The 13,226-nt window shown below is 40.2% G+C and overlaps 1 protein-coding gene and 1 long non-coding RNA gene across 7 annotated transcripts in view; both read left to right on the top strand.

Annotated features, from left to right (window-relative positions):
* The window catches only part of LOC309337417, a 345,606-nt gene that overhangs the window by 322,663 nt on the left and 9,717 nt on the right, over window positions 1-13,226 (top strand). The gene's annotated exons all lie outside the window — the stretch shown is intronic.
* CHL1 (cell adhesion molecule L1 like) overlaps window positions 1-13,226 on the top strand; it is a 206,095-nt gene that overhangs the window by 183,152 nt on the left and 9,717 nt on the right. For 5 of the 6 annotated variants that reach the window (XM_081852350.1, XM_081852347.1, XM_081852349.1 and 2 more), the window contains 5 exons: window positions 2,476-2,591; window positions 2,737-2,941; window positions 3,762-3,884; window positions 5,061-5,240; window positions 12,534-12,695. In XM_081852350.1, the coding sequence (XP_081708476.1) occupies window positions 2,476-2,591; window positions 2,737-2,941; window positions 3,762-3,884; window positions 5,061-5,240; window positions 12,534-12,695 (786 nt within the window). The remainder of the gene's footprint in view (window positions 1-2,475; window positions 2,592-2,736; window positions 2,942-3,761; window positions 3,885-5,060; window positions 5,241-12,533; window positions 12,696-13,226) is intronic. The other variant, XM_081852352.1, reaches the window with a different exon arrangement.

Genomic DNA, 13,226 nt, shown 5'->3' with positions numbered 1-13,226 from the left:
CAGAGTTATATTCTGTTATTACATTAGTCTATGATTTCTACATCCTCTTTCCTTCCCGCCCACTGCAGGCACCACTGTCATAAACCACTGTACAGAATTTTAATATAAGTGCACAGGAAGTCATAACCCTAATAAAATAACTGTGAGTGTACAGTAATAACACAAAGCAATTGTTTCTTGTGTAAAATATGGAAGACTGAGAACCTCTGCTCCCCTGTTGAGAAAATTGGACAACAGTCTTTCCAGAAGCCTTGCTGCTGTTACACTGCAATTTTTTCTCTCTTATCTTGTTTAGATAATGGATATATATATACTTGGAAGATTATAAGCCCCCTGCTGCAGTACTAGGAATCAAATACTTCTGCAAGCAGAACAGCCTTTTTTTTAAAAAATGGGCTCACTTCAGAAAAACAAACCAACCAAATACCTAGCTTTTAAGGATTTAAGGCTTAAGACTACAAAAAGAGGAAACCCCACAGTAGTCATTTGGGACAGGATACCTCAAAGTCCTTGATGTGACTGAAATATGCACAATCTTTTAGCATGTGGCAGCAAGTGATTGAGATGCAGACAGCAATACGTTACCGAATTGTTTAAAATCTTACGTTCGCATTTATGCCGGTAGTGAGACTTCTTAGTTCAGCCAGGAAGAATAATTATTCAAGAAGGCCTGCTAAAATGCTCCCATGGTAGGGGTGGTTCTGCAGAAGGCCCCCGAGATTGTACTCAGAGGGAACTTTTCACAGCCTGCAGGCATATTTTAGAATCTGAAAATCTGAGCTAAAGGGGGGGGGGGAATGCCAACCCTTGTAAAAAATATATTTATTTTTGCTGTTAGAAAAAGTAATGGTCAAGCTAAAAATGGTGGAGCCTATTTTCTGAACATTTTTCTCCACCCATCCCCATTTTTGGGGGGAATTTGTTACAGAAGTATGAAAGGGGGCTTTATATATATGCAGGCTGTGCCAGTATCAGGGCACCCGGATGTATGTTCATTGAATCATAGAATTGTAGAGTTAGAAGAGACCACAATGATCATCTACTCTACAATTCAGGAATCACAGCCAACATTCATACAGCAATTAATGTGTGTGGAAGCTCTGACTCCAGAACTCCACCTCTCATATCTGGCATTTACTGGCTCACCCCTAGAGAAATATCCTATGCACTGGAGCTGGGCAATTGGATCTGGCCAGTAGGCTAGCAGCAGGTCCTGTGGTTTGACAAGTGGGTGCCACTCACCTATCACCTGACATCAGGTGACCCATTTTCTCCACACGCTCTTTGAAATTAAACCATACTGTGTGTGGCACTTTGAACCCCGGATGATCCTTGGGGCTTGCAGAGAACCATGCATAGTGTTTTGCAGCCCTGACAACCAGCTGATCATTGGGGCTTCAAAGGGTCTCTCGTGAGTCTTGCAGGCACAGATTATCAGCTGGTTATCAGGGCTCTCGGGGCATTGTGCTGTGTACAAGGCTTTGCAGGTGGTCCTTTGCCAAAGCTCCCTGTTCAGCACAGTTGTGTCTCTACATGCCCTATACCTGACATCATATGTGATGCCCAAAGCAGCTTTGACAGCCAAATAGAGAAGCTGGGTGGTCTGATTAGACTAGCAGGCCTGATGTTCCTCACCACGGCTACATACTAATATGAGTGACTATCCTTATGTAGCCAAAAAAGCACTATTTTCACTATTCAACAGGCTTGGAGTGATTTTGCAGAAGTACAAGAAATATGTGGTATGGGGGAGGGAACCCCCCCTCCAGGCAGGGAACACCCCCCCCCCAAAAAAAAAATAGCCAAAGGTGGACAGAACCAGCTCAGTGGGCACAGAATGCTGACGAACTGTTTGAAGAAATGGAAAACTGAGAGCAAAAGAACACAGTATCATGGAATATGGCAGTGACTGAGCAGAAGCCCATCACACTGCAACATTTTGTTGTAGGCCCCACTGATGGCTCATATAGCACAATTCTGTGTATATTTATTCAGAAAAAAGCCCTGCCAAGTTCAAGCTGAGCCTATTCCTAGATAAGTGTGCATAAGACTGCAGGCTTTGGTGCACAAGACACAGATGGAGGCTTAGTTTAAATATGATAACATCTAAATATTACAAACAGCTTGCCTGTAGCAGGGATTTGATAGGACCTAAAAGTAGGAGGCTTTTGAGTAATCCAGAACCATCATTTTAAACTCAGATCAGTACCTGGGTGTCAAAGAGCCAAGTCAGAGAAGTGCCTTCCTCCCCAGTTGCAAATGAGGAGTTGAGGAAGATCTTACCAGGGCATTTTAAAGGAGTAGCGTGCAAAACTCTGGTTCATTAACTCTCACTCTCTTCTCTAAGTGGCCCACCAAGAGAGTTAGTTAGCTGGCCATCCTTTTAAACTCATCATGCATGCTGGCACAACTTCAAAATATACGATGCTGAGCACAACAATTAACACAATCCTGTCACCTTCCTGCCTTTCCCAGTTCCGGAAGCGGCTCCTTCCAATGTGATTGTACACGCTATCAACAGTACTCTCGCCAAAGCCATCTGGTCTACCATTCCCAAGGACAGAGTTCGTGGCCACCTCCGGGGCTACAAGGTGATTATGGTTCTCCACACTACCCTCTCCCTCCCTTACTCTACATTTCAGAGCCTCTTCTAAGGGTTTTATTTTTGGTGTGCTATGTAAGGGTCCTGGTTGTTGTCCCCTGCCTCAAATGTTCAGTTGGATCTTCCCACTACAGGTCAGCTGGTGGAAAATACGAAGCCGTTTAGATGGAAAAAGCCATCGCCAGGAGAAACGTTTCTTGACATTTAACGCAGACCGAAACGATGGAATGATTCCTGGCCTGGAGCCATTCAGTGAATACCTCTTAACTGTTTTGGCTTTTAATTCCAAAGGAGCTGGACCAGAAAGCAACACGTACAAATTCCAGACCCCCGAGGGAGGTAAATGAGGGAGGGGAAGGGAAACAGTAGTCAATGTTCCTAACTCTATTTTCTCTTGCTTCAGCTGTGTGTGGTGTGCTAGCTGTTTTCCCCATGTCTGAGTATTTTCACAGCCAGAACTATGGCATTAGCATCTTTCGATTGCTACTTATGTGTTTCTACGACCAGATTTTGTTTATAGTCTGCTTCCTGCACCCAGCTGGACATGAATGAATGTGGATGAATGATTAGCAGCTTTACATAAATAATCACTGCAATTGTGCATTCATTGGGCCTCACACAATTATTACCATTGTCTTTCATGGGAATATGTTTGGTGTCATTCTCCTGCCTTGGAAATCTCTTAAGAGCATAATGGGCCTGCATCTGTCTAGATGGCCCACGTGAGTAGCTTCAGAGAATCAAAATTGCTGGTGGAATGAGTCACATTCTCATGTTTCAGATTTCCTGGCTTTTGCATCTCCAACCAGGGGAAGTTGCACAAACACACTTCCCTGCACTGTGGGTATGGTTCTGTAGTCCTTGGGAGTTCATTGTCAATATCTGGGGTCCCCTTTTGAGTTTGTGAACTCAATCTCTTGGGTCAAATATGGTAAATTAGCTTTTAAAGGATCTATTCGGCTGTGTAAGGGAGGATGGCCTGCCTAGGGAAAACAAGTCGGCTCTGAAACTTTACTTAAGGTGTTTCAAGTGGTGCAGTGTTTTTAATAAAGGAGGGGGAAGAACCAAATGGAAAGATGCTGTCAGCTTATCCGAGATCAAATGGAATGATCTAGTACGAAGAAAGTGCATAATGTGTTTTTTTGGTTGTGTTTTCCAGTACCAGAAAAGCCACACTTTCTAAAGATACTAAACTTAGATAAAGACTCTGTAACACTATCATGGGGACCACCGAAGAAACCAAATGGCATTGTCACTGGATATATTTTGCAGTACCAGATAAGTAAGTACGTGAATGGTACGGTTGGATGTAGAGCTTAATAACAAGCAAATTTTGGAGACACACTGTTGTTATCCAGTGCTCAAAAAACAGAGGGGGACCCAACCTCCTTTCTTTTGCATCATTCCCATTAATCCTGGTTTTTTGAAAGCTACAGAGGGAACAGAGCATGATTTGGCTACAAGTGGGAGGAATCACAAACTAAACAACTCTGTATGTAGTTTTTTTAAAATCCATTAACAATAATTTACAGCATTTCAGCACCTTCTATTACATGAAATCTTATATAATATATACAATACCAAAATAATAATAACGACTCACACAATTCAGTATCTCAAAGCCAATCAGTCCAAATATTCCTGAAATAAGTCCATGAGGGAAACCTTCTATGTGTATACTTGTGCTGGTGTGGTCCCAACGGAACTCCAACAACGAAATGCCTGGATTTCAATCTCTGTTTCATGAATCTTCTCCTGGTCAGCCCAAAAAGGAACTACAGAATGGCAATTCAATGCTCCACCAAATAGGTCAGCTTCAACCTTAGAATGGCACTTTGCTCCTTTTTGTAAACTACATACAGAGTTGTTTAGTTTGTGATTTATCTCTCTGTATTAATTGGGCATACAATTAACTCAAGGAATGGAGCTTCTGAGATTCATTAAGGACCTTCTGGCTTTTCCCCACAACTCAAGCACCACTGTTATTTTCTGGAATAGCTAGGAGGCTGAGGCTATGAAGGGTGGCTTGTGGAAAAATCATATCTGGAGCTATTGCATTTTGAACTGAGCAGAGCTGGCCCTACCACTAGGCAGAGTGAGGCAACTGAATCAGAAGGAAGGTGGCAGCAGCAGCCCCAGGAGTTCCTTCTGAGCCCCATAGCTATTCTTCATTGCCACATAGCTTCTAAGGCAGTGCTATTTTTCCATATATATTTCTTTTGGTGATACTCGGAATGAAACTGCACCAGATATTCTCCCCTCCCCCCATTTATGGAAATCAATCAACATGTCATGAAAGCTATGTATTTCATAATGTGTGCATAGAGATTTAAATGCCTGTTTAGCTCAGTGTTCATGGATCAGGGACCTGGTCCATGAGGCATGCTTTTAACAAGTCAGTCTCCTTCCAGATGATGGTGTCTGACTGACTACTATTCTTTGCTTCTTCTTTTTCCAGTTAATGAAACTGATGACATTGGGCCCTTGCATGAAATCAATATTACTAACCCATCATCATTCAACTTCAGGCTCTCCAATCTGAGCATCAGTACAAAGTACAAGTTCTATGCAAGAGCCTGTACTGTACAAGGCTGTGGGAAACCAATCACAGAGGAAGCAGTAACAGTAAGCGAAGGCAGTAAGTTACAAATAGAGTGGTGCTGAATTTCCATTTGATGTTTTTGCATTTAAATCCTGTAGGTTTAATGCCAATGACTTTTTTTCCTGCTTTTCACCCAATTCTCGGATACAGCTAACATTTAAGGCTTCAAAGAGCAACAGAGCTCTGAATGTTGTTTAAGGATATGACAACATTACCATTTTGTTACTGTTTCACCATTACCATTCTGAAGTATTTACAAAATTGCTTCCTGTGATAATTCTCTGAAGAAATGAATTTGCATTTTATTCAATTTGTGAGCCTTCACATTTAGAAAGACCTGGGCTTTAAGGGATTGAATATCTGAATTTTGCATTCCACTGTCTCCTGGAATGAGAGAGAATGGTATCTCAAACATTTAGAGGTGAGGAGACATTCAGTTCACCTTAAAGGTGAACCTGTCTAATGCACACTTTATGAAATAATATGTGAACTAAAACACAACCATCCTTCAAAATTCATACTTCTCTGAATTTTGCAGAGCAGTTTTTCAGTCAAGAAATGCATACAAAAATGCAAATGCTGGGTGGGGGGGTGTGCGCATCAAATTGAATTATATTGGTGAAATTAAGAGACAGCCGTGCATTATATTAGGGCAGCGATGGCCACACTTGGCCTTCCAGCTGTTTTGGGACTACAATTCCCATCATCCCTGACCACCGGTACTGTTAGCTAGGGATGGTGGGAGTTGCAGCCCAAAAACAGCTGGAGGGCCAAGTTTGGCCATCACTGTATTAGGGGAAACTGGTTTCCAGAAATGTGAATATTAAGGGGGGAAAGTACACAGGAAAATGTGTGTATTAGAAGGAATTCACATTAAAATAACGATAAATTTTCATGAGGTCCCTTTCTAAAAAATCACAAAGTGATGTTGAATGTGGAGAACTGAAGACTTAAAAAATGGGATACTGTGAGAAACCACAGTTGTCGGATTTGACCATCCGTATGCAGTATGAAGCAATTCCAGGCAGAACAATTGGAGTGCAGTCTAAACATTCAGTTAATCAATGGACATTAGCAAACTTCATAAATTTGTTCCAAGTTAGCTCAATGCTGAATTCACCTAACTTTGGATCAGACTGCAGCCATCAGGTATAAACTTGTGTCTTATATAATGCAATGCTTGCTGCAGGCAGACCACTACTTTTACCATAGATGTGGCCCAGAGTAAAAAATAAAAATAAATAAAAATCAGTTTTGAATTCTACAATCACTCCTTCATTGGTTATGCTGGAAATGTTTTTAGAATGTTGGATTATTTGATTGTTGTTAGCCGCCCTGAGCCCAGCTTCGGCTGGGGAGGGCGGGATATAAATAAAAATTATTATTATTATTATTATTATTATTATTATTATTATTATTATTATGTTCAGTGGTTCACTTGCTGATCTGATAACCAAACCCCTGCTGATACAATTACCCATCTCACTCATCTAAAAAACAATCAGAAGAATGGCTTCACCAGTCCACAACTCCAGTCCTGTTACTGAAAACCAACAAGATATTAATTGGTACAATTAAGTGAGATTGGCACACCAATTTGCCAAAGGGAATGAGATAAGAAGAAGATACCTGAGCTTATCAGTGTGGATAATATGCAATAGCAGTGTTGACCGGGAAAAGTCAAATATTTTCTTGCACTTTCTTGCATTTAATAGAGTCTGACTTGCAAGTGGCACAACCCATTTAGACTACAAATCAAGTCTATGGGAGGTTGGTTCCTCATGTTAACATAAATTAAACACAGCATGAATGGCTTCTTTGAATGTCCGGTCAAATATACTCCACCCCCTTTTACAAATGATTTTGTCTGCGTCTGCCAGCCAGACCTGGCATGTTATGATCCTTACTGTACAATATTAAGTCCCACTGAAGTCAGAGGGACTTATTGCTGAGTAGACCTGCATAGGAATACACAGTTAACTGTTTTCCACTTCGCATGCTTGAGACATATGAGCTATTTGTTCTGCAGGTCAGTTCTGCAACCTCATCAATAGTTTGTCAACTTTCCTGACAAGGAAACCACCTGCTCACAGCTACTCGGTCTTATCAGAATTCACCTTCAGCTTATTGGCCCTCACCCAGCCCTCCAGGCACAGATTCAAGACTGGTTCCTATGTAAGAAGAAATACAGAACAGAAGATCAGAGGGAAAAAATAGCATAATGACGCATTCACATATAGCGTGCAATTAGCCTATCACATACACTCCATGTGTCCACACCATGTGTCAGTCAGTCAATCAATCAGTCACCCAATAACTATGTGCAACCCCACCCCCACCCCCTAACATCAGCATCACACTCTAGAGTGGAGAATATTCACAATTTTCTACGAATCACCCCACCCAACAAGGTACAACAAACAATGTACAAATCCATCTGTTAGCCAGTTTCTCCCATTGGCTGAATACCAACCAGATACCCCCCAATCTCACCTCGGAATATTAATTTGCACCCAGTTCACTGATTAGTGTATCTAAGGCACCTAGGGCCACCCATAATGTCAAGCAAGCGAGGAGGTTGGCACTCTCAGCCTAGTAGGGCTGCACCTCTCTATGCCACAGTGTACTCTTTTAAAGCTTGCTGTGCTTGAACTTGCTCAGTGTCCCGATACTCCATCTCTTCTCTTCCTCCCATGTAATGCAGATTAACCTAGCCTGTGAGGCACTTGGAAGCTAGGAGTGGGGAGGAATTCAATACCCGTCTCTCTTCCCCCTCAAAGACAGCTTAATTGTTTCCTTCCAGGGGATCTGCAGCAGGTCTCCTCAAATCCCATGGTCCCTTGAGTTCTTAGAGAATGCTAGGAGTGTAAGAAATACGACTTAACAGTTTTTTGTCACGTAGGCAGATTCAGGTAGTCAGAGCTTCCTCTACGTGATATACACAGTCTGTCCCTCGAGATGCATTTGCGTGGAGGTCTTAAATTGTTATTTGGGACAAACACAGTGGCAATTTTCTAATGCTGCAATCACAGCAATTGTTTCTGGCTGGATGCAGCTGTATCTGTGAATGGCTCAGATCATATACTATATTCATAGCAATGATGTATCTGCTAAGAGAGCTTGCATGGAGGAAGTTCTGAATGCCTGAAGCAACTATCAAAAGCTATCTTTTGTTCAGAATGAGATATCCCAGAGTTAGCCAGGAGGTAGTTCTACTTGCACAGCAGATCACTACGGTTTTAATAGTCATTCTTTAGAGGCAAATTTCACCAAGACTGTCTTAACTTTCCATTTGTCATGTGAAGTTGTTGATCAGAGACCAGCTGTCCAACATTTTGTGATAAGTGTGTTGAACAGCAGACACATATACTATGGGGAAAATTGTATAATAGCTCATCTTTGGGGAAGGTTTAGCTCATTTTCCCTACAGTATCATAAGTTCTCCTAAATCTCCAAACCCGAGAGAAATCTTCTGAAATTGCAGTCAGGTGTTTAAGGGTCATGTGCTTCCCTTTGTTTAAGGTTCATGTTCTCCCCTTGGTACAGCAGAAAAATGAGGAATGGTGTTGGTTGGTTTATTTTATTATTGCTTCTATCTTTCTGTATATTAAAAATACATTTAAGCTGGCCGCTTTCGGTTTTCTAAAGCAAATGCCTATAGCTCAGTGACCTTTCAATTTATTGACCATAAATATGTCCTTACCAATGTGTTTTTGCTTTTTATTTTTCAGGTTTCTCCATTTCTTTTCCTCTTCTACCTACAAATGCCTACCCAATTATCAATAATTTCTCTTGTGTAGTCATTGTGTGCCTATTGTATAATGAATAACTCACTTATTTGGGAGGGTATAGATGCTCAGCTCTTCATCAGTGGACTTCTGCATTAAACAAATCTTAAGACCTCCCAGAGAACAAGTGGTTGAATCTCAGTATAGAAGTCTTATGGAGGGCAATCCTGAAATCTGGCAAATTACCTGGATGTTTGGTAGATTTCTTTAAGATTCAAGGCTTCCCTGGCATCCAATCTCATAACATCCACTGCCCTTTTCCTCTCGGATGGATAGGAGGAAGATACACTATCCATTTCAGCCCTTTCATGCCTACTTCAGACAGTTGGACTCCAAAATGTCTCTTTAAAAATCCCCTTCCCCTATCAAACAGCTGGTGAATTCCAGTGTTCGGCGTGATTTGTAGGCCAGGAAACCAGCAAGGCTTCAGTGGAAATGAAGCCCCAGAAACAGTGCCAGATTTACGTATAAGTTAACAAGCTATAGCTTAGGGCCCCACTCTTTTGGGGGCCCCTAAAAAAATTAAAGGAAAAAAAACTGGATGTACATTTCCAAAATATAAGATAAAAATAAAATAAAACCTACATACAGCAACAGTGTTTTGTGTTGTGTAGGCTTCTATAATGTAAGTAATGGGGCCCACCTGTTAGCCTGCTCCCTAAAATATCACTGATTTGCTCATTTCTATATCAATTACTTTGATAAAATACACATTTTTGTTATGTGCAAATGGCTTTAGATACCTATTAGGTCCATAAATTACTACATAGTATATATTCAACCCAAAAAAACCAGCGACAATTTGTTGTTGACAAAGGACAGCTGGACATATAAAGGGCCCCATTACCTTCAGCAGCTTAGGGCCTCATCAAACCTAAATCCGTCCCTGCCCGGAAGTGTATTAAGGACAGAATTTGCAATGGAGAACTCTCTTCTACAACCATAAGGTTCTTGACTAGTGGCTACCGTCCAGAAGATCATAAGCACCACAGCTAAATAATGGAATGGCAGGTTCTGATCTTAGAAAAGAGACATGTGATCCTTTTGATTTTCCCTTGGCTCCTTTGCATAGTGATGCCCATGCACTGCTGTCTTTTAAATCACAGCCTTAACCACTGATTTATTACTATCATGATAACATTTCCAACCTGCAACAAATATCTCTGAAAGGTCACATATCCAAATAGAATGTAGGTGTAAAATTACCACCATACTTATTCTACAAATTAGAGTCTCTTGCTACTTTTCCTTTCAGTTTTTAATCTCACGGAGCTGACATTTTCAAGTGTTTTGCATCATTCATTATGACAGAAATTGACACAACAGAGTTTATTTTTTGCCTTGTTGCCTTTTAGACAGCATTTCTATTAAGTGTACCATTTAGACTTTGAGTTGGGTGGGGGGAACATAATTAAAATATGACTTGTAATGACCTGCTGCTTAATTTGTGGTTTGATTAGAAAATGTAGTTTCAACTTTACAGAATTCATTTAGCAAAATCTACTCTGCTAGATAGTTTTAATTATGTTAAAACCCTTCGCATCAAATTTTGGTTAATGTGCCGATCAACATGTTCACTCTCTCTGTGGTGGTATAATAATTAAAGCAGTGATTGTAATTGATGGATTGTTGTCTTGGAGAAACATATCATATTCTGCTCTCTTTGACTATGCCCACAGTGTTCTTAATCTTTTCTTTTTTTCCTTCAGTTGTCTTCTGAGTGTTAATCTCTCAAAGCTTCTGTTTGCTTGCTTTGTAGTTTCAGAACTAATGATCATAACTTCAGCACCAGACAGGCATATAGTCCAAGAGTTTCCAAGCTCCATATTATGTGACTTAATAAACACCAAATATCTTGTTCATAGTGGGACCTAGAATGATAAATTACATCCAGCAAATTAAGTCACTGAAGTCCTTCTTTAGAAAAAGTGCAAAAGAATCAGCGCTATCTAATTTATTTTATATGCTGCTACATCTTCATAAAATATATAAGAGCAATTTACAACAGCAGCTTATAAGACCATGCAGTGAAAAACACATTAAAAAATAAGAAGTTTAAGAAGTTAGTTGGGTTTAGATTGCTGAGAATGTATTGAGGTTGCCTTGGGCAAGTCAACACTTCTTGGCTCATTTTAAATAGGATTACATCTCTGTTTGGGACCAACTTCTCACATCTAATCCTTGCTTGATAAATAAAATAATCTAAGTCATTATGCCACTACCTAATTAAAGTACATCTCAAGGTTGCTGCTGGGAGTTGAAGGAAGCACATAGAAACATTTGCAACTTTCTGACAGTTCATATTCTGTCATTTTGAAAGTAGAGATAGGTCCACACATTAAAAAAAGTCTTATGGATCAATTATTTTAGTTATCCTATTTCACAGTCAAAGTATTCTGTATTTTAACAGATTTTTATTAATGAGCATATGGCCATGTTCAGATTCAGGCTAGTAGTGATTGTGGGTTTTTAAAAAGCAACAAACCATTATCTCTGTTTTGCACATAGTGGGAACCCAAGTCTTCTTGGTTTGTGTATCTGACTCACACAAGTGGAAGAGTGAAAATAGAATGATCAAAGAGTGTGCACTTATACACCACTTGTTCACAGTAAACTAGGAAGTCTCATTACATGCCGATCATAAGATAAATTGAATCTGACCAAATAGCCCTATTCCACTGACTTTTAAACCTGAAACTCAATGGAATTTAAGTTAAATCAAGAAGACAAAATTCACTTTTCATGCAAGGAATCTACACTGAGGTGTGACTTTAGGCTTCATATTAGGTCAGGCATAGGCAAACTCGGCCCTCCAGATGTTTTGGGACTACAACTCCCATCATCCCTAGCTAACAAGACCAGTCAGGGATGATGGGAGTTGTAGTTCCAAAACATCTGGAGGGCCAGGTTTGCCTATGCCTGTGTTAGGTAGATTCTGTTTATACTGTTTTGTGATGCTCAGAAACAAAGCTCAACGAGAACAGAGCAGTTAGCAGCAGATGTTAGGGGGTAAGTGTTCCAGCCTTTCTTAACAGATATAGATTTAAATATAAATGTTATCATATAAAAATGATTTATGTGATATTAACATTATTTATGTGAATATAAAGATTACCTAGAAATAGAAAAGTATTACTATATTTCAAATACTGACATTTATATTCAGTGTTCTCCAGAATACTTATAATTAAGGCAAAACACCTAATAGCCTAAACGAGCAGGTCTTGTTCAAAATTTTAATTAATATGTAATCTAAGGTAGATGTAAACCTCATCAGGTTATACTGTCAGTGTTAACTTCTTCTCCATACGTTTTGTGTTACATTATACATTGCAATATATACAACATACCGGTAGTTCTTTTAATTTGAATCCTAAACGATCCCCAAGGGAAACACTGATGATGTTCACATAATCACTTACCTAATCCTTGGAAGGGAATAGCTAAACATGTTCATATTTACCTGTATTGATTTTGTAACTGTGCCTTCCAAGGCCCTAACCCAATTCACATATTTTACTTAACTCTGTACATTTCGTAGGTAAAGCTGTCGGGAAGATTTCTGAAGCAGTAAATCCCACCCCAAAGACTCAGCCTCTTGAGGCACTTGAGCCTGGAACTGCACATACAGTTCGACTAGTAACTAAGAATTGGGTTGATAATAATAGCATTTCTGCAGATGTAATAGACGCCAGGGGGAGAGGTGAGAATTTTCTAAGGCCTCTAATATGGCCATTATTTTTGTAAAGCAAAGTTTAGCAATATAATTGCAAGTTGCTTCAGATAGAGAGCATTATATAAACACGTTTGGAGAATACAGACCCACTGCCAACAGTCTCATTGAGATTTCTACCATCGACATCAACAGAAGCAACGCTCACTCAACTCACAATTCTCAAGCCACTCTCTGTTGAGGAATTTCAGGCCGGGCCTGGGCCATAAAGGCTTCTGCTGATGGAACCAGAGATCAAGCAGTGAGTCAATTCCATTTATGAGCTGCTTCCTTCTTCAGGAGGACCTTGAGTCATGAGGTCCATCCCAAGCAGGCAGCTATGTAAGGCCAGGCATACAGAAATATTGCCGAGACTATAGAGGAGGTGACATTTTAGTAGTCAATACCTTTTTGTCTTGTGGGTGGTTATTCATATCACATCTTTGCATTAGGCAGATAAAGTTTGTAAATGGTTTTATCTGTGACTAGAATCATCCTACTCTACTGGTGGTGATGCAGCAA

This window comes from Podarcis erhardii (assembly GCF_964252035.2).
Source record: "Podarcis erhardii genome assembly, chromosome: 2".
Classification (NCBI taxonomy): domain Eukaryota; kingdom Metazoa; phylum Chordata; class Lepidosauria; order Squamata; family Lacertidae; genus Podarcis; species Podarcis erhardii.
The sequence above is the reverse complement of the archived record's forward strand: the minus strand, read 5'-3'. Positions and strand labels throughout refer to the sequence as shown.